General features: G+C 49.6%; 1 protein-coding gene across 4 annotated transcripts; it reads right to left on the reverse strand.

Moving 5' to 3' along the window:
• Window position 1: 1 nt before the first annotated feature.
• Window positions 2-22,382, reverse strand: ERN2 (endoplasmic reticulum to nucleus signaling 2). Of its 4 annotated transcripts, none has more exons than XM_049904197.1 (22): window positions 22,265-22,382; window positions 20,439-20,544; window positions 19,870-19,903; window positions 19,544-19,616; window positions 16,794-16,866; window positions 16,550-16,657; window positions 16,111-16,212; window positions 14,856-15,120; window positions 12,688-12,766; window positions 12,455-12,602; window positions 12,218-12,339; window positions 11,377-11,526; window positions 10,936-11,113; window positions 3,404-3,488; window positions 3,069-3,258; window positions 2,884-2,983; window positions 2,606-2,805; window positions 1,495-1,642; window positions 1,282-1,409; window positions 685-808; window positions 529-596; window positions 2-437 (listed from the first exon to the last, which is right to left on the reverse strand). In XM_049904197.1, the coding sequence occupies exons 1-22, from the start codon at window positions 22,346-22,348 to the stop codon at window positions 225-227; spliced, it is 2,778 nt and encodes a 925-aa protein (XP_049760154.1). In that variant the 5' UTR covers window positions 22,349-22,382; the 3' UTR covers window positions 2-224. The 4 variants fall into 4 exon arrangements, with proteins under 4 accessions (XP_049760154.1, XP_049760153.1, XP_049760152.1 ...); XM_049904196.1 differs by having other exon boundaries at window positions 10,936-11,116; XM_049904195.1 differs by having other exon boundaries at window positions 10,936-11,131.
• Window positions 22,383-25,978: the final 3,596 nt, after the last annotated feature.

Below are 25,978 nucleotides of genomic sequence, written 5' to 3' on the forward strand. Positions count from 1 at the left end.
CCCACCATATGAATTGTACAGATTATTTCTATTGAATTTTGGACTATCCTATGCTTGGCTTTATACACATTAAACATATGTGAATCTTCGTTTTCTCCTTGGATTCTCTTTGTTCAGGGACCCCCAGGCTGCCAGGCCTCTGCCTGTCTCTTCTGATGCTGAGGCCAGCCTCAGCCACAGGCCCAACTCTCCAGCTGGCCTTGGTAGAGGCCCCTCTTTGGCTCTCAGCTCCCAGCAGCCCCTGGGCATGGCTCCCCGGCCCCCGAGGCTGGCGGGTAGTAGGGCAGGAAGAGGCTTTCTGAGGCACAGCTCCTCATGGCGTGGTACGTGTGGAGGAGCAGCCTCGGGAAGCGGTTTGTGAAGTATTGGACAAAACTGTCGGGGACTTTGCCTAGTGCCTGCCGAACTTCCATTGGGAGCTCCCTGTAGTGGTGCTTCTGGAGGAAAGCAGAGCAGAGAAGCCTAGCTCAGCTGGGGATGGGCCTTCCTTCCATAGAAACAAGCCCCGCCCCAGCCTTGGAGCCACACCTTGTTCCTCATGGCGCGGAGCAGGTCTCGCACTGATGTCCCCTTATATGACCGGAACCTTCTCAGATCTGTGGGCAGGGAAGGCATTGGGAAAGCTGCCCCTACTGAGACTCACATCGATCGGCCTCCCGGGCCACCCCGAGTCTGGCACTCTACCTGCCTGCAGTGGCACTGAGATGTGCTTGTGCCAGTTGCCCCGGACCACTCCATGGCCTCCTGCCTCCAGTGCCAGCACCAGAGGTTCCTGCTCAGCCTCCTTCTCCAGCCAGTCACTGACGTCCTAGGACCCAGAACTCCTGAGCCTCATGACCGGTATCAGAGGCCACAGGCCAGGGGTGTCATATGAGTAAGGGGAACAAAGCACAAAGGCTTCGTGGTTTAGGATGTAAGGACCGTTGTCTTTTGTTGAGTGCCGCTTCTCTGTGCCATACATACCCCCATGTAATCCCACCAGATATTCGCCTATGAGGTAGTACTATTGTCCCTATTTTACAGATGAGAAAACAGGCTCAGAGGCACAAGGTCCCTTGCTCTAGGTCACACAGGTGGAATGGGGTATATTCCGGCACAAAGGACAGCTGTGGCTGGGGAATGCCAAGATGGCAAAGTTTAGGAGCTGGGCGTCATCTGGTAGGAAGCAAGGAGCCAGGCCACCAGCTAAGTCTTCCCCAGCCAATTTGACTTCCCCTTTCTTATTGCTCAGGCCCCAAACTTAGAGCTTTCTGGGGGCCATTCCCAAGATTTCCCTCTGACCTGGAAAAACTGGAGCTGCTTGGCTCTGCTCCAAAAGAAAGGGTGGGCCAGCACCTGTTGAGTGGAGGGCCGTGCCTGTGGCTGTGTGCTCAACATGGCCGCTACCAGGTCCCGGGCAGCCACCTTCTCTGTGGGTTGGAAGAGGAGGAGTAGCTTCAGGCCTGCACAGCCTGGCACCCTTCCCTTCCTCCTCTGCCACCCAGTTTCCCTCACCATGGGCCTCCTCCTCCAGGTGAGCCAGGCAGGGAGCCCCTGCAAGGATGTTGCCCTGGCGATAAAGACTCTCTCCAAAGGGGTGGCTGCCGCCGGAAAGCACATAGTAGAACACGCAGCCAGCCGAGAAGATGTCCACCGCGCTGGTCTGGGGGCAGAGAGATGGCAGATAAGAAGACTGCTTCGAGGAAGCCAGCATGACTCAGTTTTCTCAGGGACTAATATGGTAGCCAGGGGTTTGGCTCAGACCAGGACTCCAGGATGCTTCCTGAGAGGCAGCTCCTTGCTGCTAGATCCCATTCCCTCTGCACCATTGCAAGGGGCCCACAGTTTTCATTCAAACTCTCCGCCCGCCCTGAGCGAGTCCATCCAGGTTTACAGGCTTCATGTCTGCACAGCTGAGGCGGGCAGCACAACTGATTGAAGCCTCCAGGCATGAAGCAGTCGGGCCTGTGGTGATCCAGTTCTGCCAGGGGCAGCTGGCACTTAGCTCCCGGGGGCTCTGCCAGGGAGGCAGAGCTGATCTTTCAAGAGAATTCAGAAATCCAGATGTTTACGTGGAACTTGCCTAATGTTAAAATATTGGCCACTAATTCAAAAATAAAACCTGTGGGCTAGATTGGGTCCCTGAGCCTCTAGGTTACCCCCTCTGGCTTTCAACTCTAGGGGTGGGATGGCTTTGCTTAGTGTCTGTCCTGTTACTCTCATCAATGCCCATGACTTCAACTTCCACCCACACACCCATGACTCGCAGATCTATAATCCTGAGGACCCAAACTCAAATGTCTCCTGGAGGCAGATACTATACTCTAAAAACTCATTGCCATCGAGTCGATTGTGACTCATAGCGACCCTATAGAACAGAGTACAACTGCCCCATTGGGTTTCCAGGGAGCGGCTGGTGGATTCGAACCTGCTGACCTTTTAGTTAGCAGCCAAACACTTGGGCCCCTCTGCTATAGATAAGAAAGGCTAAATTATCTCCACTTTACAGATGAAGAACCCAGTGTGGAACAGGGACAGACTCCAAGCCTCGAGTGCTGCACGGTTTGCTGGGAAAGGGCAGGATCCCTAGGGCCATGGCAGGTGTCTGCCAGGCAGGGAGACTCACAGGGCTGTCTGGGGGCGGGAGCTGAAGGAGTTCAGGTGCCATCCAGCCTTCTGTGCCAGGGATGCCCGAGCGGAGACTAAAGCTCCGGCGGCCAGCAGGCAGCTTCTTGCAGAGGCCGAAGTCTGAGAGGACCACCCTGCCTCGGCCCTGGGCATCGGGCCCCGTGATGAGAATGTTCCCTGGCTTCAGGTCTCGGTGCACTGTGGGAGCAGAGAGTGTGCTGGACTGGGGGCAGGAAAGGCAGGGGATGGAGGATGGGGAGAGGGAGGTGGCCATACCTATGTGCAAAGAATGCAGGTGGGCTAGGCCAGACATCAGCTGATGGAGCACCTCCTTGGGCTCTAGGCCCCAGAGGTCCCGGTTGGGGGTTTCCACATACTGAAGAATAGCAAGGGGCAAGCCTCACCATGCAGCTGGGGAACTCCAGGCTGCCCCGCCGCACCTCCCTGAGCTCTGGCCTCACCTCCTGCAACGAGGCCAGGCAGAGCTCCAGGGCAATGTAGTGGAACTGGGGCCCCCGCTCCGTACAGAAGTACCGGAGCACGTTGGGGTGCCTGTCGGACTCCTGCAGCAGCTGCACTTCCCGCCGAACGAGGCTGAAGCATTCACGAAGGAGCCGTTTGACAGCCACTGCCCGCCCCTCAAACTGTCCCCTAGGAGGGGGGTGAGCAGGAAAAAGTGAGGAACTGGTGAGTGAAGTACCAACTTGTTCCCCTCTCGGGGGTCCTTGGAGAAAATGTCTCCCCAAGGTTGTTAGTGCCATGCCTCTCTCCAGCCTGGCTCCTGGATACCACTCACCGGAACACGAAAGTCCCACCTGCCCCACGGCCCAGCACGTCCTTGGGATTGAAGGAAATCTTTCCCACCACAGTAAGCTGGTCAGCTAGGGGGAGAGAGGAGGGTGGGGTCTCAGGGAACCATGCCCTGGTGGCATCTGCATGCTGGCCACATGGCCACTTCTTCCTTGCCCACCATCTGCCCCTTCTTCCCCCATCCATGCCTCTGTCCAGTGCAGACCCACCCCCTGCCATCTCGACCTTTTTCCTGACATTCACCCTAAAATCCCCAGCCTGGTGCAGTGGTGCCAAGCTGCCTAAGCCCAATGCCTGGTGCTGCTGTCCACTCTGTGTGACCTTGGGCAAGTGACTTAATCCTTCTGCCTTTGCTTTCCTCATCTGTAAAGCTGGGGTAATGTCAATGCTCTCTCCCAGTAGTGCTGTGAGGTTTAAATGAGTATATAGAAAGAAGGATGAATGGTGACATTTGCTATATTACCCCTTATCCTTCTCTCAGCATCTTCTGGCTGGCTCTCTTTCCTTCCTCTGTCACTCTCCTCACCTCCACCAGTTATAACTGAGTCCTTCTAATTGAAGTTGAAAGAAGCCCCGGTGGCATAGTGGTTAAGCACTCGGCTGCTAACCGAAAGGTTGGCAGTTTGAACCCACCACCGCTCAATGGGAGAAAGATGTGGCCGTCAGCTTCCCTAAAGATTTGCAGCCTTGGAAACTCTACCGACAGTTCTGCTCTGTCCTAACGGGCCGCTATGAGTCAGAATCAACTCAACAGCAAAGGATTTGGTTTAGTTTTTAATTGAGGTTGAAAGGTCTTCAGGTGGTGCAAATAGTTTGCACTCAACTACTAATCGAAAGGCTGGCAGTTCAAACCCATGCGGTGGGGCTGTGGTGATCTGCTTCTGTAAAGCTTACAGCCAAGAAAACCCTATGGAGCTTGGTTCCTTTCTGTACCGAATAAAGTCACCATGAGTCAAAATTGACTCAACAGCAATGGCTTTTTAAAATTGAAGTTGAATCTGCTTCATGTAAGAAGGTGAGTTGGCAGCTGGAAATGTGGTGAAAATGGGTGTGGTCCTGGACACACTCCAGGAGACCGTCCTGAACGGGAAGGGGCAGCAGCGGGCGTCCGAATGCCAAGTTGCCTCAGAGTTAGTTCTGGGGTATCAGAGAACCCTCTGGAAGGCCTTGGCTTCCCGTTAGGGTGTGTGAGAGTCCTAAATTTTGGAGGTGCTTGATGGTGAAGACTGCTAGCCCAGACTTAGGATCAATAACTTACTGCTTTTGTTAACCTGTAACATTTAAAGGAGACTTAATCTCGTATCTAAGGAAATGTTTTTTTTTGTAACCAAGCTATGGAAGCCACTCCAAAGAACCACATTATACAATTAAACTAAGCAGAAAAGAATGCCCTGTGATTGCTTTGTAAACCCCCCCCCCCAGCCCCCTTACAGTCACCAAGTGGTAACTAATCAACAAAGACTCTTTAAACCAATCACTGTAAACCCCCGACTTTTCTTAGCCCGCCTTTGACTTTTACAAATCCCTAGTAAGCCAATCAGAATAGTACGTGCTCAGTTCTTGGTTTACCTGTATAAGTATTGCCTGGATGTTTATTACTCCTCGGAGTATATAGTTCCACTGTGTGGGCACTGCATATCCCCAGTTTAAACTGTCTTTTAACAGAGCACGGTTATTGCTCTGACGGATGGGGTTGGCTCAGGTGGGCAGCAGCCTGGAGGCTTTCATGGTTTCTGCTTTTCCCTTTGGGTAGCCTGTGAGAGACCCCTCACTCTGACCTGGGTGCATTTGGACAGGCTGTGCCCTGCTCGGCTCCAAGGGGCACCATTCATGTAGCTGCACATGTCTGGCACCCCTAGAGCTGCGCAATGCAGTGACCCGGAGAAGACCCCACTTAGGGACAGCTTCTGGCTGCAATCTCTACAATCAGCTTTAGGGAAATCAAATGGAATCAGGGTTAGGGACCAGTGAGAAAAGAATCAAACTGTACCTCAGCATTGCTCTGGATAAATGTTTGCAGGCAGGCAGTGATCTAAATTAGGGTAAAGTCAACTCTAAACAGTGGGTGGGATGGTTCAGGGCCTTGCCAGAAGCATAGCACCCAAGGGTACGAGTGGGCCTCGCTGTCTCTCTGGTAGCTCAGAAAGTAGGGATGGAGTTGCTGAGGCCCATGTGAACAAGACCTGCTCATCTGACTCCAGGTGAAGGTCACAGGTCCGTCCAGATGAACTTCATCACTTCTCCCTCTGAGCCATTTTGGCCTGTCTTTTGTACCACCCTCTTCTGCCAGGTTTCTCACTTTTTACACATCTGCCTTCCCTGCTTTTGGCGCCCTCTGCATGGGGTAGATAACCCTAAGTGCTTGCTAAGTGTAACGGTTAGTTAATTTTATGTGTCAACTTGGCTAGGCTATGGTTCCCAGTTGTTTGGGCAAACACTAGTCTAGTTGTTGTCATGGGGTAATTACACGTGATCAAATGAGACTTGGGTAGAGCAGATTACCTTCCATGTAATGTAACGTAACATAACATAACGTGTTACGTTACATAATGTAATGAGCTTCCATAATGTAATGTGATATAATCAACTTCCCTAATGTAATTTAAGGTAATGTGATCAATCAGTTGAGGTCATACCAGTGTAGGATGGATCCTAAACTTAATTACGTCTGAGTTATAAAAAGACCAGAATAGTCAGAGACTGTACGTGAGGATTGTCTACAAGCCAAGAACACCCAGGAACACCCAGGGCTACCAACAAGGAAGGAATCAACATTGCCAAGATGCTGATTTGGACGTTTAGCCTCCAGAACTGTGAGAAAATAACTGTCTGTTCTTTAAAGCTGCCCACTTTTGGTATTTATGTTCCAACAGGATGAGGGAATTAAGGCACTGAGTTAGATAGATGTTCAGAAGGCCAGACTTACAGCAAGGAAGGTCTTGAATGCAGAAAAAAAAAAAAAGCTGGGGGAAGCTGTCTGTCCTCACCGATACTTGCCAGCACTTTGCTCAGCCTTCTGCATCATTACTGTGGAGAAGCAGCTAATGTAAGGTGGGGGTTGAAAGTAATCAAAAGTTGTCATGAGAAAGGGAAATAGAATTACCTCTGAAAATCCTGAGAACTCATAATGCATTCTGCTGCTTCTTTTATACAGGCTAAACCCGTTGCCGTCGATTCTGACTCTCAGCAAGCCTATAGGACAGAGTAGGACTGCCCCATAGGGTTTGCAAAGCTATAATTCTTTACAGAAGCAGACTGCCCCATCTTTCTCCTGCAAAGCGGCTGGTTGGTTCGAACCACCAACGTTTTGGTTAACAGCCGAGTGCTTTACCCACTGTACCACCAGGCTCCTTTTATACGGCCTGGGAAACCATTAAAGTCAGTCACATTGTCTCCAAAATCTGCTGCTGTCGAGTCAGTTCCGACTCTTAGTGATCCTATAGGACAGAGTAGAACTGCACCATAGGGTTTCCAAGGCTGTAATCTTTATAGGAGCAGACTGCCACATCTTTCTCCCATGAAGCAGCAGGTAGGTTCAAGCCACTGACCCTTCCCGTAACAGCCGAACCCTTAACCACCATGCCACCAGGGCTCCTTTATTTCCATAGGTGTTCGCCAATGTGCATGAAGAGGCACCAACCACAGAGGTTAAGAGCACAGAGCTAGAGCCAGCTTCCCTGGGTTTGGATCCTGGAACTGCCAGGCTTTGTGAGCCAGGGTGGGGGGCGGGGGGCTTGGCATTAAACCTTTCTGCCTCCATTTCCTCTTCTGTAAAATTGGTATTAAAATTGTATCCACCTCAAAGGAATGTTGTGAATATCATAGGAATTAGTACATGCAAAGCACGGCCAGTACACAGTAAGTGCTATATAAATGTCAGCTCCACTTCAGGCTTGACTGTGTCCATCCGCCAGTTAATATCTGATGCAGTTGGCAGTCCTGAAGGATGCCCAAGCAAGCACATGTAGATTAATTTGCATAAATTCAATGAGAATAGCATGTGACTCCACTGTAGTTTTGGGGAATGGTAAAAGGTCCATGAGGAAGAACCCCCTCCCCTGCCCAGACAGGAGGACCAGGATTCCCAAGGGCTGGGTTCTTGATCTGGGCCGATGTTGTAAGAATAGGTTAGGAGTTGAGACTGGAGGAGTCCCCAAGGTTATTGCCCTGAGAGACTCTTCAAACCTTGAACCGAAACTAACCCCTGAAGTCACCTTGTAGCTAAATAACAAATTGACTCAAAAAATAATGAAGATCACCCATAACTACTGTGCTCCTATAAAAAATCACCTATATGAGACCAAACGGTCAACACTTACTTTAAGACAAAGATGAGAATGTAAGGGGGTAGGGAAACTAGATTAATGGAAAAACTAGATTAATGGAACCAGAATGGAAATAATGAGAATATTCATGCATTGTGAAGAATGTAAGCAATGTCAGTGAACAACTTGTGTAGAAATTGTTGAATGGGAACCTAACTGCTGTGTAAACCTTCACTGGAAACACAATAAAATATTATTTAAAAAGAAAAAAAAGAATAGGTTAGGGGCGGCCACAAGGTGCTGGTGCTGGAAGGTTCTTTGAAGAGCAGTTCTTAACCACTTCTGCCAGCACCCACATTCACTTATTTGATTCTGCCAGGGCTAAACCAGGATTTTAATACACAGGACTGCAAATAATTGTACTTCAAAAGGGCAAGTCCCAGCTGTTAATTGTAACTCTGCCTTTCCCTCGAACCTGCTCGTCATGTATTTATTCCACATGTATTTATTGAGTTGGGAAGTGCCATTTTAGAACCTCCAGTATCCAACATCAGTCGTTGATTCAGCAGATGTTCACTGAACCCAGCTCTGTGCCAAGGGACTGAGCAGGGTGCTGAGAATAAGGCAGTAAGCAGGAAAGGCCCAGCACTGCAGTTTAGACAGGGCAGCTGTTCTCCAGTTTGCCACAGTCCCTACCACTTTCCATTGTCTCTCCCACATGGCTGCTTCGCTCATTTATTTTACCCGCTTGGCCTCTCCATAAGCCTGCATTTGCAAGCTCACTTTCAGTTTCCAGAATGTGTATCCTGCTTTCTCTCATCTCTGAACTTTGGCGTGTGCTCTTTCTGCCACCTGGTATGCTTCTTTCCCGCTCCTCTCTGTTCAGTTGGGCAATTCCTTCTTATCCTTTGGGTTTCAGCTTAGACATCACTTTTAAGACACTTCCTATCTCCCCAGATCTGGTCACATGCCCCTCCTCTGTGTTCCCTTCACTCCCTATTTGACCATTACAGCACTGATCACACCATAATAATTGCCTATTTTCTAGTCTTCCTGCTAGCAGTAAGGTGTTGCCTAGAAGGCATGAAAAGCGCCAAAGTCATGGAAACCCTGGTGGCATAGTGGTTAAGAGCTACAACTGCTAACAAAAAGTTTAGCAGTTCGAATCCATTCTATAGGGTAGCTCTACTATGTCCTTAGGGTCGCTATGACTCAGAATCAACTCGATGGCAGTGGGTTTGGTTTTTTTTTTTTTTTTTTTTTGGTAAACAGAGAGAGTGAAAGAAATAGAAAGATTTTCTTTAGGTTACAGAGGAAATCCAGTATTGTGGAGAGATTATTACCAGCTGAATGTAGAAGCAAAGATTCCAGGTTCTCCCTGGGTGTTTTATTTTCCTGGACTCTTGTTGTAACACATAGATATCTCTCTGCTTCCTTTCTTATACTGGGTAAGTAATTTTTGGTGTTTTGTGTAACCAGGTGTCCTGGCTAGGCCAGAGCTGGGATTTAAAGTCCTCTTTTCTCCTCCTCTATTACCTCCCCAGAGGATTATTCCTATCCACTGACTTAGATGGGAATTGAGGTGACTTCTGGGGAAGGAATTCAAAACATGTCATTGACTGGAGTCTAGTGAACTACGAGAGTGAGAGGCAACAGAAGGAAAAAAGCAAGGAGGGGCTGTAGAGTCCTTTGACAAGAACCACCTGGGAAAAGCTGGGGCTGGGTCATCTGGGCAAAGACAAGCCAAACTCAGTTCCAGAGTCAAAAGGTCCAAGAAGATGAGCACTTCAGGGTGCAGTGGGGTAGCTATTACTTAGGTTCATTCTCAGCCAGTAAAATGACAAGAGCTACAATGCCTCGGGGCTCAGGCAATTTTGCTGTGAGGCCCACTAAAAGAGCTGACCACAACTGGAAACGGAACAACCAGGATGCAATTAAAGCGAATGTTGATATTTTGTGAAAAATATAACTAATGTTGTTGGACAATGTGTATAGAAATTGTCAAACGGGAACCTAATTTGCTGCGTAAACTTTCGCTGAAAATACAATAAAGTACTATTTAAAAAAAAAGAAGAACTGACCCCAGAGGAATGGGAGCTATTTCTTTTTCAGCAGAAGAAAGGTGAAAACTGGTGGTTGGGAGCAGCCCTGGAGCATCCAGCCAAGTGTGGGTAGAACTGCAGCCTGAGTTAAGGCCACAGCAGGACAGCTCCAAAGCACAAGGTAGTGGTCTGAGCAGTGACCAAGGGGACCCAGAAGCAAAGAGGAGCAGCCCAGCCCAGAGCTGAAGAAGTTGGAGAAGTAGCCTGCGTGTGAAAGACCCCCTGGAGCATCTGACAGGTACCAGAGAAATCTCAAAAGGGCTTGCTTATAGGATTAAATTTAGAAAATATGAGAGAAATGTTTAAGAAAAACTCAAAACAGGGGAAGTAGTACCAAGTTGTACCAAGGTAATTTACTATTATTGTTACCAAATATGATATTATTTTAACACAATATTAATTAACATTAAATTAATTAATTAACATTGCCTAGGTATGATTTAATAATAATAATAATAATGGCAACCTATCACAATGAGGTGATGTAATGAGGTAGATGTTATTGTCATTCCTGTTTGACAGATGAGAAAACAGAAGCTCAGAGGAGTTCAGCAACTTGTCAAAATTAACAGATAACAGAATTAAGATTTAAATCCAAAATTCTATCTGCATTCAGAGTCTTTGAAAATAACAGTAATAAACAATGATTGCAGACACCTCTAGAGTGCTCAGTTACGTACCAGGCACTATTTAAAACACTCCCTATCAACTCGTTTAGGCTTAACCACCACCTCTCTATATTGTCGTTAGCTGCCCTTGAGGCGGTCCTGGACTCATGGTGGCCCCACGCACAATGGAATAAAACACTGCCTGGCCAGACCACTGTGCTCTGTAGGATTTTCACTGGCTGATTTCAGGAAGCAAATCACCAGGTCTTTCTTCCTAGTCCCTCTTAGTCTGGAATCTCTGCTGAAACCTGTTCAGCATCATAGCAACACACAAACCTCCACCGACAGATGCGTGGTGGCTGTATATGAGGTGTATTGGCTGGGAATAGAACCCAGGTCTCCTGAATGAAAGGCCAGAATCCTACCACTGAACCACCAATGCCTCACCACTACAGTGACTTCTCAGAAACTGACTTTAAAGCTAAACCTGTCCTCTCTTTTTTCTGTCCCTGACTCTGCTGTTTCTCGTTCACCTAAGCTCACCTTCCGGGTCCTTGAATGGTTCAGCTTGCTCTGAGGGGCTTTGAAGTCTCTTCTGGCCCTGTGGGGTGGTCCCTGAGGGCTGGGACTGAGCATCCTGTGGGATGTGAGAAGGACCTGCAGGTGCCAGGGGTGCCTGCTGCTGCTTCTCCACCAGCTGCTGCTGCTCCACCAGCTGCTGCTGCTGAGACATGAAGGCCTAAAAGGGCTCAGCCCTGGCCAGGCCCTGCATGATGGGCCCAGCAGCTTTGCCTGAGATAGCCTCACAGTGGAGGGTGGACACACAGAGCACAGTGGCAGGGCCTCAGGGAGCTGCTGGGAGGGCAGGCCACACAGTCAAAGCAGGGAGAGGGAGAAGGGTGCCAAGTGGTCTCAGAAAGGAGGAGCTGAGGTGGGGCCTACAAAGGCCCAAAGGGAGACCGAGGTCAGGAGCAATGGCCTTACCTGTCTCATCAGGAAGAGAATCCACCCTCCCAGGAGGACGGCAGTGAGGCTGGCTGCCAATAGGTCTTGGGTACCCAGACGTGGATACAGGTCTGGGGTTTTCTCTTCAGGATGCAGGTTCCAAAGTTCTTCCCGGCTCAGGCTCAGGAGCTGAGGACAAAGGGGCTTTCAGTCTTAGCACTCCACACTGTGGGGCCCTTAGCGCCTCTTCGTTACCCATACAGAGCCTGGCTTAGCTGAAGGGGTGGATGGTGGGGAATCGGGCGCTTTCCGTAGTGCTGAAACATCATGGTGCCCAGGAGTGTAGGTTTGCAGACCCAACTGATGACTGGCATCTCCTGGGATGCCAGTCCTAAAAAACATAGATTCCCAGACTCCACCTACAGAGATTCCAAATTCTGTGGTGGCTGGACTGGGCTCCCAGGTGATTCAGGTGATCCGGATGAGCAATTAGACTTAAGAATTACCGCTCCAGGTCCAGCTCCCTCCTAACTATGAACTGCTAGTGATTCTTGTCCAACTCTCTCCCAGGAGAACATGCTTTTATAGATTTTCTCCACTTTCATTTCTCACTTGACGAACATTTTTGCAATTTTTACACCACAGAGGCAATAAAGTTGTGACCTATGCTTCATAATTTAGACAGCTAAAAAAGTGTCTTTTTTGACACTTTGGACATGTTTCTGACAACAATAAAATGTTTTTCTTCTGGGAAATTGGATGGAGTCCAGTGAACCACCTCCAAATTTTATGTCTAGCAGCCTGAGAAAAAGGTCCAAGGGTTTCCCACCCACCTTCTGGATTCTCCCCCCTCCATGCCTTCTACCCTTATAGCACTGACCTCCAAGAAAAGGGCTGGGGCCTGTGTGCTCTCTGGGAGCCTGGTCTCAGCAGTCCCACTCCCTGGGGTGGGATGGACCCTCAGCATGGTGGTGTGCAACACTGGGGGTGGCTCATGGTGTCCTAAGGCGTAGGGCAAAGAGCAGCAGGATTCAGGTGACCTCAGCCTCCCAGCCCAAAAGCTGGGACCATGGCCCTTTATTTTCATCTACTCTACATTTGAGCTGGGGGACCTCACCAATGAGCAGCCACTGACTAGGGAGGGCCACGCTCCCTGAGGGGTATCTGACAGCAGTGCTGGGTGAGCCCTTTCGCTCTCCTGAGACTTGGAGTGTCACCTCATCTGTGGTGGGGCCATCGGCAGGGGCCAGGGTCAGTCCACGAGGCTATGGCAGATGGAGAGCCATTAGCGGAGGAGGCTCTTCTCTGATCCACCCTATTTTTCCATCCCACTCAGAGGCCCCTTCTTACCACTAGGGCCACCCCTGTGTGGACCAGTGCTTTAGAGACATAAAAGCCGGCTTCATCCTTCCCTACATACAGTGTCATCCTGGGTGGGGGACAAGAAAAGGGGAGAAGGGTGAGTGGTTGTGCTGGGTAGACTCAGTTACCACTGTATCCATGTCCAGCTGTAGTCCCCTCCCAAAGTGACTCTGGACTTGGCCGTGTGACTTACTTTGGCCAATGAGATAGGTTCATTGGAACCCTGAGAACACCATGCAAGGAAGCCCAGGCTAGCTTTTTGGAGCATGACAGATCTTATGAAGTAGAGATGAGCTTTTCTATCTGATGCCCCTGGGTCAAACAATCTATCAAATATGAGATAGGTAAATGAGGCCATTCTAAACCATCCAGCCCTAGCCAAGCTGCCAGCTGACTGCAGATATTACCTAAGCCTGCCCAGATCAGAAAAACCACCCAGCTGACCCACAAACTCTTGGAAATGAACAGTATTCATTGTTTTAAGCTCTAAGTATTGGGGTGGTTTGTTACTCAGCAAAACCTAACTGATACAAGCTCCATGATCATGATTTCTAAATCTGTCTAGCCCAGACCTCTTTCCAAAGCTCAGTTTTCTAAATCTGAACTCGCCACCTCATTCCTTCCTTCTTCTCCCCCTCCTTCTCTAGTGCTTCCTGCCTCTGAACATAACAGAGCCTCGTGCTTCTGAGCATCACCCTGACTCCTTGCTCACAATACCAAACTCTCCAGCCACCAAATTCTTACGAGTTTTTCCTCTTAATATCTCTTACCCTCCACTTACCTCCATCCTCTAGTGTTTCCACCCTAATCCAAGGTATCTTTATTTCGGCCTGAACTAATGCAATATCCTACGAAGTGTCTTGCTATTTCCTCCTCTGGCCACTCTAAGCTATTCTTCACACTGTAGCCAGAGTGTTTTTTCTAAAATAAAAATGTGATCAAATCACTTCCTTGCTTAAAACCCTCCAGTGGCTCCTATTTAGCCTTGGGAAAAAAATGTCCAAACACTCTAATATGATTCTTTAAGGTCCCTGATTAATTTATGGCCTCAGGCCTTATTCCCTGCTCAGATCTATGCTCCAGGCTTATTGAATTTCTTTGGGTTCCCTAGGTGCCATTCTCTCTCTCTCTCTTATTCATATTCATTCTTAGGTTTCAACTTAGATGTCTCTACCTCCAGGAAGCTTCCCATGACTGCATCCTGTACCCAGTCTGGATTTAGGAACCCTTCCGATACATTCCCACGGTATCCCGTAATTCTCTTATCTCATACCTCATCACACTCACTAGACTCTGGGAGGCCTGTAGGAGGGAAAATGGCTGTATTATTTACTGTTGTGCTCCCAGAGCCTAGCTAGTGACTGGTCCATAGTAAGTGCTCAATTAATATTTGTGGAACAGACTGAATGAAAGGGCAAATGCTGATTTTCCCATGTCTCCTGGTTCCCCAAGATGGAGACGATTAAGTATTATATACTGTAGGGAAGGGTGATATTTAAAGTATTTAATAACCAAAAAGGCACAAAAGAAAAAAAAAAAAAAACCCCATTGCCACCTTGTTGATTCCAACTCATAGTGATCCTATAGGATAGAGTAGGACTGCCCTAAAGGGTTTCCAAGGAGCAGCTGGTGGGTTCAAACTGCTGACCTTTTGGTTAGCAGCCTGAGCTCTTAACCACTGTGCCACCAGGACTCCAAGAAGGCACAAGCACCTATCAATCAGAACAGGTACCAGCCGTTGCACTGAAGTAGAAACCTGGGGGCCCCCTCCTGGGCCAGATTTTACTCTCTTTGGACAGCAGGGCTATCCAGGGGGCTCTGAAATACTAGCAGGGGTTCAGGGCATTGATTACTGACTAACTAGTTTGGAGGTACAGTGAAACCTCTGAGAGCCGGAACTCGATGGGGCTGCCTTGTTTTTCTGCATTTCGCAAGTTCTTCACATTTGACAGGGTGCAGTCTTTTCACTTTTCTATTGCTTGTTTTAGTAGAAAATATTTGGGTTTTCCTTCTCTGACAGGTTTATGCCATACATAGTTTCTGGCTTTCAGAGGTGTTACTGTATTTTAATATTTTGACAACTGGTTCAGGTGTTCAAGTGCATCATGGGCTGAATATCACCCCAGGCTGCAACACTTCCAGGCATGGGCACTTACAGCAGCTGGGTGTCCAAGGCAGAGAAGTGGGTGGCCTTGTCCTGGGGGCCTGAGGCAGGCAGCCGGATGTGGCCCCAGCGGAGAGCGAGGAAGTGCAGGGTGTCCCGGGCCAGGGTGAGATGGGGCAGCTGGCGCAGGCCGTCCTGGTGCCAGGTGTAGATGCCTGTCACAGGCACGCCCAGATCCTGTGTCCACAGCACCATCCCACTTCCTGGGTCCACGGTCAGCAGCAGGCCCATCCCACTGGAGGCCAGGTGGCTCATGTCTGCCAAGAAAGATGACTAGGGGGTGGAGTCAGGGGGCTCTGCCTGGGTAGCTTGGATCATCTGAGAATGAGGGAGTTGCTCTGAGTGTGGGTGGTCTGGGGAGGGTCATTCAGCTGTGTGGAGGCCAGTGGCGGTCACCTGGAAGGTTGTCATGAGGTAGGGAGGTCAATTGGAATTCAGTGGGTCACCTTGAATCTGAAGGAATCAGTCTGGGTTACCTGGGGAGCTATGCAGGATTAGGGCTCTGTCAAAATCATCCAAAGGTCACACAGGTGTGTGTGAGTTAGTCCAGGTCACCTGAGAGAGATCCCTCAGGATGTGTGTTAGTCAGATATAGTCTTCTGATGGTCACCCAGAATGGGAGTCAGTCAACGTGGCCTGGATGCATGTGGGTCACTTGGGAGTCATTTAGGGTGTGATGAAGTGAGTCAGAGGTCCCTGGGGGTGTCATTTGTGATGTGTCAGGGTTACCTGCGTGGGATCTCAAGCAGTATGAGGGAGTTAGATAGTAAAGGGCTATTGAGGGACACCTGAGAGGTCACTCAGGCAGTTGGGTATAGTCTTAATTGTAAGGGAGTGGTCAGCGTTACCTGGAGAGGTCAGTCTGGAGGAAAGTTCATTTAAGGTCATCTGTCAGGGGTCATTCGACACGTGGGGGTAGTAAGGACGTGTGGATTGCTCAGGCTACGTGTGGGTTGCTTGGAGTAAGTCAGGATATGAGGAGTCATCTAGACTTACCTGGTTGGGGTCATTCGGGACATGGAAGAGTTAGGACATTGAGGAATTGGTCAGGGCATGTGGGGGTCAGTCTGGGTGCTGACAGGGGTCACTTAGGATCATCTGTCAGAGGTGAGTCATTCACTGTGTGGGGTCCCTGAGGAGGTCAGATGAGTTGGTCAGGATGTGGGTGGGGCTTGGTCGTGGAGGCCACTCAGGTTGCTGACTTGGGGACCTTGCTCCAGGATGAGGCTAGAGAAAGGGACACTCACATTTCCCAGGTGAGCCATCTATGGGGGTTGCTGAGTAGCGGCGGTAGGTGGTGTTCCAGCGCAGTGCGGGGGACCTTGGGTCATGCATGGTGACCGTGTACTCTGGGGATCCCCAAAATCAAGGTTACCAGTGACACCCATGGGATGCTCCTCCCACCCCATCCACCCCAGCAGGCCATTCATCTTGTAAGGGTGGGGGCTTCCCAAACACCCAGCCTGGAGGCCTGGAAGTCTGCGTGCATCACCAGGGCAGAGACCAGGGCTGTCTTGTTCACTGCTATATCCCTAGCTCCTTGTTCAGTGCTCAGTGAAACGTTTGCTGTCTGACTGACAGATTGAAGGACTGGCCTGGGTTTGACTTGGATAGCAATAGCCAGACCTGGGCAGAGCAGAAGGGAGCGCTGCCCAGAGCTTGGTGGGCAGCTCAGGCCTGACTCACGCGTCCGGCCGATGTAGAGTCGGGGGGTTGAGGGACCGTCTGTTGTCAGAGTCATCTGCGTCTCCCCTGACTCAGGGTCCACCACAAACCAGGCATCCTGCTTCCGGCCTGTGGAGGTGGACAGTGTCCCAGCTTCAAGATGGTACAGGAGAGAGTGGGCATCCTGTCTGTCCTGTGCCCAAGCTGGCCCATCATGACCTAGATCTCTGTTCCTGGCAGCCCCACAGGCTGGAGAGATGCTCACCTGTGTAGAAGACCCCATCAGAGCTGCGGCATGGGGAGGCATGAACCAGCTCAGGGATGGTGAACGGCAGTTTCTAAGGAGAGGGAAACATTACCAGAAAGGAGCAAAATTAGAAGCATAGCAAAGCACTCACCGCGCCAGGCTGCTAGGAGGTGGAATCGACTTGATGGCACACAACAACATTCATTAGGTGCACTGGTGGGTCCATGGTAGAATTCTTGCCTTTCATGTGGGAGATTCGCAGACAATCCACCTCATGTGCAGCCACCACCCATCTGCCAGGGGAGGCTTGTGTGTTGCTATGATGCTGAATAGGTGTCAGTGGAGCTTCCAGACTAAGACAGATTAGGAAGAAAGGCCTGGTAATCTACTTCCGAAAACCCCAGCCGATGAAAACCCATGGATCACAACAGTCTGCTCCTGTTATGCATGGGGTCCCCATGTGCTGGGACCAACTCTACAGCAGTTACAACAGTGACAGAGGTGGAAGAGTGTCCCAGACTGAGGGGACAATTTGTGCAAAGCCCCAGAGTTGGCACAGTCAATTAATTGAAAGGTATAAAGCACAGTATGAGCATAGGAGGTGGGGTGGCAGGGTTGGTGGTAGACACGTACATGTGGGTGTGTGTGTGCGTGCGTGTGTGGGTGTGTAAGGAGAGGTGAGGCTGGAGAGTAAGACAGGCCCAGACCATGGAGGGCCTTATACGCTTTGCCAGGTAGCCTGGACTTTCTCAAGGGTCACTGCTGAACGGAGAATGATGGAACTGACCACCATCATGCCACACTGGAGGCCTGTGCTGGGCATGAGTGGAGACTACTCTCACCCTTCACCCTACTCTCTGCCCCAATGCTGACTTGTTTGGATGACATCAATGGGCGCCCCTGTGCTCTGGCTTCCACCTGGGTTTGGACGATGAAGAGAGGATGAGATCAGGGTATATCCTCCCAGTTTCCTCTCAGATTCATCATGGACTGGCTGTGTTCCTCCACCAGAGGCCTTTGCTTCTGGCAGGTGACCCTCTCAGTAGAGCTCTGTCTCCAGGTTGTGGTAACTGCTCTCTCCTCTTCCCTTTAGGCTTAGGGCTGATAAGGGCCCCCTACTGTTATGCACTCCAGGATACTGCGTTATCCCACACTTTTTTGAAGAATCCCTTTAATAAATCCTCTTCAAATTATTCCCTTTTTGCGTACCATCTATTTCTTGCTGGAACCCTGCTTGATTCACATCCTAAAGTTCTTACCATTTCAGCTTCCTAACCCACATACTTAAGACCTTTCTGGTGGGCTTCCCAAAGTATAGTCAGAATTCTGACATAGCACACCCTGCCCAGGGATAAATCCAGTGATGTCTGCTAGCCCCCACTAGAGTCCCAGCTGACAAGCCCTTCAACTGAGCTTGTGGAACATTACAACAGTGGCCACAAATTTATCCTTGCCCTGTATGCAAGCCCCTTAGAACTGTGACTTTCCAGTCCCTTCCATAAACAGGTGGAGCCTATTTCTTGACCCTTTGAATCTAGGCTTGGTCGTGAGACTTGCTTTAGCCAATGAGACATAAGCAGATTTAATACTAGCAGAAGTTTGAGAAATACTTGTATGCTGGGGCTTGCCCTCTCTTGGCTGCTTTTGAATGTCTCGTTGACAACATGGGAACAAGCCCAAGGTTGCTTGCAAGAGGGTGAGAGACAAATTACCCAGTTGCCCCTGTCAAAAGCCAGCTAACCACCAGCCAACTTTCAGAAACAGAACCATCAAGCTGACCAGCACCTGACCATAGACACATGCATAAACTCAGTCAAGACCAGCAGAAGAGCCGCCAGCTGAGTACAGCCCAAATTGCTAGCCTACAAAATTGTGAGTTAAATAAATGGTTTGTGTTTTTAGTCATTGAGTTTTGGGGTAACTTGTTATTTAGCTAAGCTTAACTAATGCAAGACTAACGCAGACTAGAAAGAAAGGCCTGGTGATCTACTTCTGAAATTCAGCCAGTGGAAACGCTATGGATTGAAAACATGCTGAGCAAAATAAGTCAGTCACAAAAGGATACATGCTGTATGACCTCATTTATATGAAATAAGCAAGCATATAGAAACCAAAGATTACTAACAGTTACTAGGAGTGGGAGGAAAGGGGAAGTTTTTGTTTGGGGAGGGCATTGAGTTTATGTTAATGGTGGTGGAATATTTTGAAAAGGATAACAATAATGGTGGTACCACATGAAAAACGTAATCAATGCCATGGAATTGTTAATGTGGAAGTTATCACGCTGGGGGATGTTTTGGTGTGTATATTTTCATCACAATAAAAAAAAAAAGAGGGGGAAAAAAATAACCCCAAACAAAAGCCCTATGGCTCACAACAGTCTGAAACACAAGACCGAGCAGCATTTTAGTCCACTGTGCATAGTGTCACCATGGGTCGGTGGCCAACTTGACAGCAGCCAACAACAACAACTGATACATAGTTTTCTCCTTAAAACTCTGAGTCCTGGAGGAGAGGTCTCCAAGGTACCCTCAGAGGCCTGAGATCAGCCTGCTCTGCAGACACAGCCAGAGCTGCTCCCTACCTCTCTGCCTGCCTTTCAACATGCCCCTCCAGACAGCCTTCCCATAATGCACTCAGAACCCTGACTTACAGTGTCTGTCTGCTGGACACCAGGATTCTGACAGTACCACCCCCTCCACCCCCTCAGGGTTTTGCCTGTCGGAAGCCCTGGTCCTCAGCCACCCCAAGCACTATAGGAAACACACCATTAATCCATGTTGTTTCTGGGTCCCCAAGATGTACAGGCTGCCATCAGCTGGGTCTGAGAGAAAGGCCATTCTGGGGAACAGAGAATTTGGGGCAAGGTTGGTGTATGACCATTGGTTCCATGAAGGCCCCCATTCCCACCCACCCCTCAGCTGGGAGCTGTCCTTGCAGGACACACCCAGGAGCTCCAAGACCCTCCCCCATATCACAATCAGACTCAATTCTTTTCCCTATTTCCAATATGGCCCCCTCAACTTCCTCCAGACAACTATTGCTCCCCCATTTCCCAGCTGCCCCCTCCTTGAAAGGCCCCAGGTTCACTTACTCTGTGACGTACATTGGCCCTTGGATGATGGGATCTGCAGGGACAGGGAAATACAGCATGAGTAACCCCTCTCCAGAAACCGTGGTGGTATAGTGGTTAAGTGCTATGGCTGCTAACCAAAGGGTCGGCAGTTCAAATCCGCCAGGCGCTCCTAGAAAACTCTATGGGGCAGTTCTACTCTGTCCTATAGGGTCATTATGAGTCGGAATTGACTCGACGGCACTGGTTTTGGTTTTGGGTTTAACCCCTCTCCAGACTCCGCACTGAAGAAAATAGTTCATATGCACTGAGCACCCATGTTACACCAGACACCAATCCAAACACTTGACATGCATCACTTCATGTAATCATTCCAAGGACTCTGTTAGGTATTAGCCCATTTTACAGGTGAGGACACTGAGGCTCAGACAGGTAAAGTGACTTTCCCAAGGCCACACAGCTGGTAAGTGGTGAAGGTGCCTGCAGACACTGGTTTGTTGGATTTGAGAGCCCACGTTCTTGTCCTCTATGCCACAGTGATGTCCCCAACTTGGGGCCCAAGGAAGGAGGAGTGGCTGCCCCTTGCTCACCATCTTTCAGTGACCACATTAAGTCCCCTGTCTGCTTGCTCAGTGCGTGGAGACTTCCATCTAAGGTGGACACAAGCAGGAGGTTCTCTGGCCTGAGGCTCTGGACCTGCAGTGGGAAACAAAGGCAGCTCCCTGCAAATCCTGGGACCACCCGTTGCTCCCACCCCAGAGAGGGACAGAGAAGGGAAGGGATGATGATTTGGGAAGTTGCTGGTTCCACCCATCACCTCTTTGACCCTGAAGAGGGGTTACAGTGGGAGCTGGCGGCTCCAGTTCCACCATGTGTGCAAGTCCCACCTCCCTCTCTTCCATTCCTTCTGATTTTCCAAAGACTGAGGCCTTTACAAAACCACTTCACTGAGCCTTACAGCCTCCCTATGAGGTTGGCATTATTATTCTCCCCTCTCGTGTGGGGTCACTGTGAGTTGGAATCAACTGAAAGGCAACAGGTTTGGTTTTGGGGGTGTACAGGTAAGGGAAACTGAGGCCCAAGAAGATTAGATAATTGGCCTAAAGCCACACAGATAACTAATGGCAAAACTGAGATGTGAACCCCCATTGCTCTGATTAAAATGGCTGGTCTCTACTTCCGTTGCTATCCTGCCTCTTTTGAGATGACCTCCCTCTGCCTCCCCAAACCAGCCCAGCTGCTTTTGGTGCCAGGCTCCAGTGGCCCCCCTGAGCCAAGTGTGGGGGTAGCTGAGGGAAGGAGAGCTGGAGCTGCCCGTACATCTGGCCCCCCACCGGGCTAACTCACCTGCTCTAGCCCCTCCCTGAGCAAACAGGGTGAGGCTGAGCTCACAGCAGGAACCCTGACATCCGGGTGCCCCACCCGCACCCTGCAAAGGCTACATCCTGCTCCAGGACCCTCAGTTTTGGGGCTTAGCCAATGGTTTTTGGTGGAGATTCAGGAAAGGGCCTTTGAGTCCCTCTCTTTCCTGGGCCTCAGTTTCATCATTTGCAGCATAGTAGGTGGGAGAATGGTCAAGAGAAGAGGCTGCTAACTGGTGGCCCACGGGTGACGGTGGTGTTTAAAATTTTGTTTTAATTAGCTGCCAATTAAAAAAAAAAAAACAGAAGCTTTCACTTCACAAAATCCAGATTTCCAATAGTTCTCGTTTTTTTCTGGGAACACCCAGTGGCCACACTGGGCTCACATTCCTCCTTGGCACTCACGGGATGGACCCAGAGCTGGCAGGGGGGTGTGGGGTGCCTACCTTCACCACAGCCCTGTGACTGTTTTGGCGGCTCCAGGCCAGACAACTAGATTCTAAGCTGGGTGTTTTTGCCTTCTCCCTGAATTTCCATAAGACTGGGTTCTTCCATTTGCAGGGCTGGACGGGATCCCCAAGCCCTCAAGGCTTATTTATCTTAAAGGTTCTTAAACCTGGTGTCCAGACATGGGCAAAGAAGGAGCGTTGTGAGTCCCCTAAAATTGTCTGCAAAACTGAGTGCGCAGGCAAATTTCTCAGAAGAGGGGGCCCTTAAGTTTATCATATTTTCAAAGGGACCCGGGATTCCCAGAAGTTTAAGAGGCACGGGAGCAAAGTCAGAGCTCCCTCCCCCTACTGCAGACGGGGCGGGTTGTTCGTCTACCCGCGCTCTTCCACGCTGGCAGGCCCCCCCAGCTAGGTGTTTGTGGGGGCAACTGACAACTCCTCAGACCTAAGAGGTTTGCACTAGCGGGGGCTGACTTGGGGCGACCCCGGCCGAAGGGAGGGCGAGACACCCCCTGGTGCCCAGCTGCACTCCCACCCGGCACGCCCCAGCCCTCTGCGCCCGGCAGCCCCGGCTGTGGAGATGCCGCGTCCGCCCGCGGTTCTCACCTGGGGCCCCAGCGTCCCAAGTAGCGCCGCGAGCAGGAGCAGGAGCGGGGGCCACGGCCCAGGCCCCGGGGCCGCGCTCACCATCGCACTGTGGGCGGCCGCAAGCTGGCCAGGCTCCTTGGTGCCTCCAGGGGACGGCACGGGCCCCCGCCCGGCCCCGAGGAGACTCCGCCCCGGGCTGGGCCAGTCCGGTAACCGAGTCTTGGGCGCAACCTCAACCTGTATTCCTTTCTGTCCCCCGCCCTTCCCATCACTCACCCGCCTTCAAGCTGCCGTCTTCCACCCAGTCACCCACAAGGGGTAGCTCTGAGCTTTCCTGGGAAAGGGATTTTACTGGCAACCACGGGCCGAATACTATACCAAGTGCTTTACATTCAGTATTAGCTCTTCTAGTCTTCACCTAAGGAGCCCTGAGGGCTAAGTGGTTAAGGGTTCAGCAGTTCATGAAAGGGTCAATCCACCAGCTGCTCCGCCAAGAGAAAGATGTGGCAGTCTGCTTCCATAAAGATCACAGCCTTGGAAATCCTATGGGGCAGTTCTACTCTGTCCTGTAAGGTCGCTATGAGTTGGAAACAACTCAATAACAAGGAGTACAGAGCCTTCTTCACATTACAGATGTAAAAGCTGAGGCTCAGCTGCTTTGAGTGTCCCAAATGGGCTTCAAACTCAGACTTAGCAACAGAACAGAGAAAATGCAAGTAGAAGTGGGAAAAGTACTCCAATCATGACAGCAAAAAAAAGGAAAATAATTAGGAATAAATTTAACTGGAAAGGCCAAAACTAAACCTGTTAACAACTCACAGTGACCCTGTAGGACAGAATAGAGCTGCCTCATAGGGTTTCCAAGGAGCAGGTGGTAGATTCGAACTACCAACCTTTTGGTTAACAGCCCAGCTCTTAACCACAGCGCCACCAGGGCTCCCCTCGAAAGGCACAGGATCTGTAGGAAGAAAGTCGTAAAATCTTGTGAAGGACATAATACAAAATATGAGTAAATGAAAAGATATGTCCCTGTGTGGGAAGACATTGTTGTTATGTGCCCTGGAGTCAGTGTCGACTCACAGCAACCCCATAGGACAGAGTAGAACTGCCCCACAGGGTTTCCAAGCAGCAGGTAGTGGTTTCAAACTGCTGACCTTTTGATTAGCAGCCAAGCTCTTAGCCACTGTGCCACCAGGGCTCCGTAGGAAGACATAATATAGTTAAAATGTCAATTTTAATTCATTGGAATATTTAGTAAGTACCTTGGCATGACTGGAGCCCTGTGGCATAGTGGTTAAGAGCTTGGCTGCCATCCAAAAGGTCAGCAGTTCAGATCCACCAGCTGCTCCTTGGAAACCCTATGGGACAGATCTATTCTGCCCTATAGGGTCGCTATGAGTCGGAATTGACTCGACGGCAACTGATTTGGTTTGATTTGGCATGTTTGGCTACTCCAAAACCCAAAAGCTGTTGCCGTCGAGTCGATTCCGACTCATAGTGACCCTACAGGACAGAGTAGAACTGCCCCATAGGGTTTCCAAGGCTGTAATCTGTATGGAAGCAGATTGCCACATCGTCTTCCTGCAGAGCAGCTCATAGGTTTGAACTGGCGATCTTTAGCTTAGCAGCCGAGTGCTTAACCACTGTGCCACCGGGGATTCATATTGGCTACTCATCAGGAAGAAAATAAAAGTAGATCCCTTTCTTACGCCATATATGTATTTGTTATCTATTGCTCCATAGCATATTGCCATAAAACTTGACTTAAGACAAGTTATTATCTCCCAGTTTCTGTGGGTCGGGAATCCAGGCACAGTTTAGCTGGGTCCTCTGTTTCAGGGTCTCTCACAGGCTGCAGTCCAGGTCTGTAAGGGCTGCAGTCATCTTAAGGCTCAACTAAGGAAGGATCCACTTTCAAGCTTGCCCATGTGGTTGTTGGCAAGATTCAGTTCCTCCTGGGCTGTTGGACTAAGGGCTCCAATTCCTCATGAGCTGTTGATTAGAGGCTGCCCTTGGTTCCTTGTGGCAAAGAGAGATTGACAGCAGGTATCTTGCTTTGATTTGGGGGTTTTCTTACTCACAAAAGCAAATATTCACTCTAAAGAAAACTTTGACCAAAATTAATCTACCAGTGGCTTTTCTTTCACCCATAGCTATAAATCATTTCGTTCCTGCCCCTGTTTAAAGCCAAACCAAAACCCAAACCCATTGGTTTGTCAAGTTGATTCTGACTCATAGTGACCCGATAGCACAGTGTTGGACTGTGCTTTCAGTTAGCAACCAAGCTCTTCAACCACTGTGCAACCAGGGCTCCTTACTAAGTTTGAATTTTAAAAGATATGGCTGGGTGGAGGGCCAGAGACCATTCTGTGGCCTGGTATCCACTGACCTCTGCAAAAGGGGCGGGGGGGGGGCAGGGCAGGTTTCAATCATCATGTTAAGATTAGACAAGGTTGATCTTCCCCATTTCTCCCTCCTCTTCTCGTTACCAAGTCCTGGTGACACAGTGGCTAAGAGCTTGGCTGCTAAGCAAAAAGGTCAGCAGTTCGAATCCACCAGTTGCTCCTTGGAAACCCTGGGGCAGTTCTACTCTGTCCTATAGGGTTACTACGAGTCAGAATCGACTTGACGGCAACTGGCTTTTTTTTTTTTTTCCTCTTTATAATCCTCATTGTACCTAGCTTCTTCGAGTCATTTGCTTTTTTCTGGAATCAAAATGGTCTCCCTATATGCATTTAGTATAACTGCTCAAGATAAACCTTACGTTCAAATTTCACTGACTTTTGAGTATTTTTGACGCTTGCCATGTGGAAGTCTCCGTGGGGTACCTCACAACGTGGCAGCTTGATTCATCAGAGTAAGCAAGCAAGGAGAGAGAGAGAGACATTGCAGTCTCTTGTAACAATCTCAGAAGTGACATTCTATCACCTTTGCCACATTCTGTTTGTTAGAAGCTAGTCACTAGGTTCAGCTTACACTCAAGGGGGCAAAGATTACATAATGTCAGGAATACCAGGAGATCGGAATCACTGGGGGCCATCTTAGAAGCCTGCTGTCTTAGGCTGGGTTCTCTAGAGAAGCAAAACGAGTGAAGCGTAAATATATATAGAGAGAGAAAGATTCATATCAAGGAAATGGCTCACTTGGTTGTAAAGGCTGGAGGCTTCTCCTGATTCACATAGTTGCAGGGGCTGGCAAACCCAATACCCAGACCATGGAGGCTGACGAATCCCAAGATCAGCAGACAAGCTGCTAGATCAAGCCCCAAGAACCAGAGGTCAGATGAACAGGAGCCAGCTGCAGGATCCAGAGTGAGTAAGAGCCTGCAAGCCTTGCCAGAAATTCCATCTATATAGTATGCAGGCCACACCTCCAAGGATACTCCTTTTCAACTGATGGGGTACTCACAGCAAATCCCATTGTGGAGGTGATCACATTCTATCAGATCTCACCTCTTGGAGGTGATTACATCATTATATGACTGCCAAACTACATCACAACTGCCAAACCATTCAGAATCATGGCCCCGCCAAGTCGATATACAACCTTAAAACAGTCCACCCCTTGTCAGCGTGGGACCTGTACACATCTCCTTAAACTATACATAATCTCTAGATAAAGACAATTATAAAGTCATACTTGCATGTCATATGATACAACTAACACATATACAACAAAAAACACACTAGCCTTGTTTACATCTTATATTTTGTAAGTGAAGAAAATAAAAAT

This window comes from Elephas maximus, chromosome 12, assembly GCF_024166365.1.
Source record: "Elephas maximus indicus isolate mEleMax1 chromosome 12, mEleMax1 primary haplotype, whole genome shotgun sequence".
Classification (NCBI taxonomy): domain Eukaryota; kingdom Metazoa; phylum Chordata; class Mammalia; order Proboscidea; family Elephantidae; genus Elephas; species Elephas maximus.